General features: G+C 39.0%; 1 protein-coding gene across 1 annotated transcript; it reads right to left on the bottom strand.

The window, feature by feature from the left end:
* Window positions 1-2,137: 2,137 nt before the first annotated feature.
* LOC142209984 (olfactory receptor 10AG1-like) lies at window positions 2,138-3,097 on the bottom strand. Its single transcript, XM_075279018.1, has one exon. It carries the CDS (start codon window positions 3,077-3,079, stop codon window positions 2,138-2,140), a length of 942 nt encoding a protein of 313 aa, XP_075135119.1. The 5' UTR covers window positions 3,080-3,097.

Here is a 3,097-nt window from a genome sequence, read left to right as displayed (position 1 = left end):
GTCTCAAATCTCACAGAAAGCACTAGACAAACTATAACAAGAGCTTCATGAAATGGGCTTAATAGACATCTGGAGATTGCACAACCCAAATGTCAAAGACTTCTTTTTCTTCTCAAATCTGAGGCGGTCGTATCAAAGACTGGATTACGTTTTTTGTGTCTAAAGTTACACCTCCAAGACATGCATCAAAGCCATCACAATCACGGATCACGCACCAGTATGGACTCCACTAACACTACAATTACTGCCTTTGGATTGGTGCTGGCAACGTTCATCACGGATGTCAAATATAAATCAGGCCACATCAAACTACACCGGGCATTACATCTGCTGTTGCTTCCTTCTATTCAGACCTCTACAATCTGAACTCCTCCCTTATTGAGCATGCTACTAAGCCAAAAGATGAATTAATAGATAACTTTATATGTTAAATCTATCATTCCTCTCAGTAGAAGACGCCTCCACTCTAAAGGCCACCATATCACTCGCAGGAGTAATTGAGATTATGAATAGCTTTCCGAAAGGAAAAACCCAGGTTCAGATGATCTTCTTATACTTTATTATAAAACTTTTAATTTGATTCTGTAAACCTACATCACACTCTCATGTAATGCTTTATTACAAGGAAAGTTGTTTCCCAGACAATCTCAAGAGAAGAGAAAGAAGATAAAGATCTGTCATTTTGTGGGAGCTACAGACCAATATCTCTACTCAACCATGATATAAAAATATGGGATAAGCTCCTAGCCAATAGACTCAAGCTAATTACTCCACCCCTAGTCCATAAAGAGCAGACAGTATATGTAACTGGGAGAGAAAGAAAAGACAATGTGATTAGGTTGTTGTATACTATCAGGGTGGCTCGAGAAACAAAATCGCTGATGGTCTTTGTCAATGTAGGTATCGAGAAGGCATTTAATGGCATTGATTGGACTTACAAGAGAGATACCCAGAACAAATGTAACATTCCCATCACCTTTATAGATGACATATTTACTATTTATACCCCACCCCACGCCCAGTTGAAAATCAATGGTATCCTGTCCCTTAGTTTTGAGATAAACAATGGAACTGAATATAAGGAGAATTTCTCAAGGAAGAAAAAATGAGGCACACTACTGTCATTTACCCTTGAGAAATGGCCTGTGTTAGCCCGAAACGCGTAGTATGTGTGCCAATAAAATAATTCAACTGGACCCTCATTTTTTCCTGTAGAAATTCTTCTTGTATTTGGATTTTGACGCCATGTTATCCTTTCCCCACATACCAAACGTACCGAAGAGGTGTCCAGCTGCTATCTGAGGTCCAGTCCAACATAAGTTTTACTACATGCCTTTGTAGTAGTTGTGAGATATCTTCACAACTGCAATAAATGAGAACCTCTCCACTTGTTTATTTTCTATTATTTACTTAGTTATCAGTACTACACTGTTTGGCGCTTGGAGCTGCCTCTGTTTTTTCTTCAAGCCGCTACTAAACAATGGAACTAGGCAAGGTTGGCCCCTACATTATTTATCATGAAACTTATATTAATAGAAACTCTAATACAAACTGATGGAATAGCCTACCCCAGGAATCGGTCAGGATGGGTTCACACCTGCGCCCGGTCTCTGCTTTGTGGGTTTCCGTCTTCTGTTGACAGAAGACAGAGACCCGGCAGACAGTGTCCGCCTGTGAGCGCTTTGTGGTCTCTGTTGCGAAACCATTCTTTTTTACCCGGACACAAAGTCCTGCTTGTCCGACTTTGTGTCCGGTTAAAAGAAAACGGTTTAGTTGCGGAGACCACAAAACGCTCATGGGCGCTCACGGGCGAACACTGCCGGTTTCTGTCTCCAGTTTCTCGGGCAGAAGACGGAAGCCTGAAAGTGGAGACCGGGCCGCAGATGTGAACCCGTCCTGCCTGACAGCAACATTAGCTGATAGCTTCAAAAATGGATTAGATGCCTTTTTAGAGGAAAATAGCATTGATACTTATGGAAATGCATAGAATATCATCCCATGGTTGAACTTGATGGACATATATCTTTTTTTTTCAACTGTATTGACTATGTAACTATGTAACGTTAGACGAACATTCTTCATTCACTTATTTCAAAGAGGATTCACTAAATATTTGAAATAAATATAAACCACGTGATTAGTTTCTAACTATTTTATTTCCAAGTATCACCTTTTTAACTGCATTTTTGACATCAGTATTCCTTAAACTGTATATAAAAGGGTTCATGAGAGGTGCAATAATAGTATATATAAGGGACAGAAACTTCTCTTCATCCTTGCCATAACTTGACTTTGGCCTTGAGTACATAATAGTAGCTGACCCAAAGAACATAGATACGACTATTAGATGAGAGGTGCACGTTGAGAAGGCTTTTCTCCTCATCCCTGCCGGATGGTGCATGACAATTGTCCAGATGATATTTGTATATGAAATTACTGTCAGTATAAAAGGCCCTATAACAATAATAAAAGTTATTATAAAAATGAGAATTTCATTGAACTGTGTGTTTTTACAGGCCAGGCTTAATAATGGCGGAATATCACAGTAAAAATTGTTGATTCTATTAGATCCACAGAATGGCAGTGAAAATATCAGTATGGTTTGTAGCACACCAACTATTGTCCCAATAAACCAACAAGCAAGGACCAGTCTAATACAAACTAACCTTCTCATAATGTTGCTGTATAGCAATGGATGACATATGGCATTATATCGGTCATACGCCATGGCTGCCAGCATGTAGCATTCTGCACTGCCCAGTAACAGAAAACAGTACAATTGTACAGCACATCCATGGAAGGTGATGGTTTTCTGATGGTAAAAGAGGTTGATCAACATTTTTGGAATTATAGTTGAAACGTAACATATCTCCAAAATGGAAAAATTGGCAAGAAAAAAATACATAGGAGTATGAAGACTTGGACTGAAGCTATATAATAGAATTATAAACAAATTAGCCAGAAAGGAAATCTTGAAGATGCAGAGAAAGACCACAAAGAGGAAATTCTGGAGCTGAGGAACATCAGAAAATCCAGCCAGGATAAACTCAGTTAAAGTTGTCTGGTTTCTTCTCTCCATATCAGTTGAATGTTTCAG

The sequence above is a fragment of the Leptodactylus fuscus genome, chromosome 6 (genome assembly GCF_031893055.1).
Source record: "Leptodactylus fuscus isolate aLepFus1 chromosome 6, aLepFus1.hap2, whole genome shotgun sequence".
NCBI classification, from domain to species: Eukaryota; Metazoa; Chordata; class Amphibia; order Anura; family Leptodactylidae; genus Leptodactylus; species Leptodactylus fuscus.
The sequence above is the reverse complement of the archived record's forward strand: the minus strand, read 5'-3'. Positions and strand labels throughout refer to the sequence as shown.

Coding starts and splice junctions, on each gene's coding strand:
- LOC142209984 (XM_075279018.1), bottom strand. CDS start 3,079: ATGGAGAGAAGAAACCAGACAACTTTAACTGAGTTTATCCTGGCTGGA.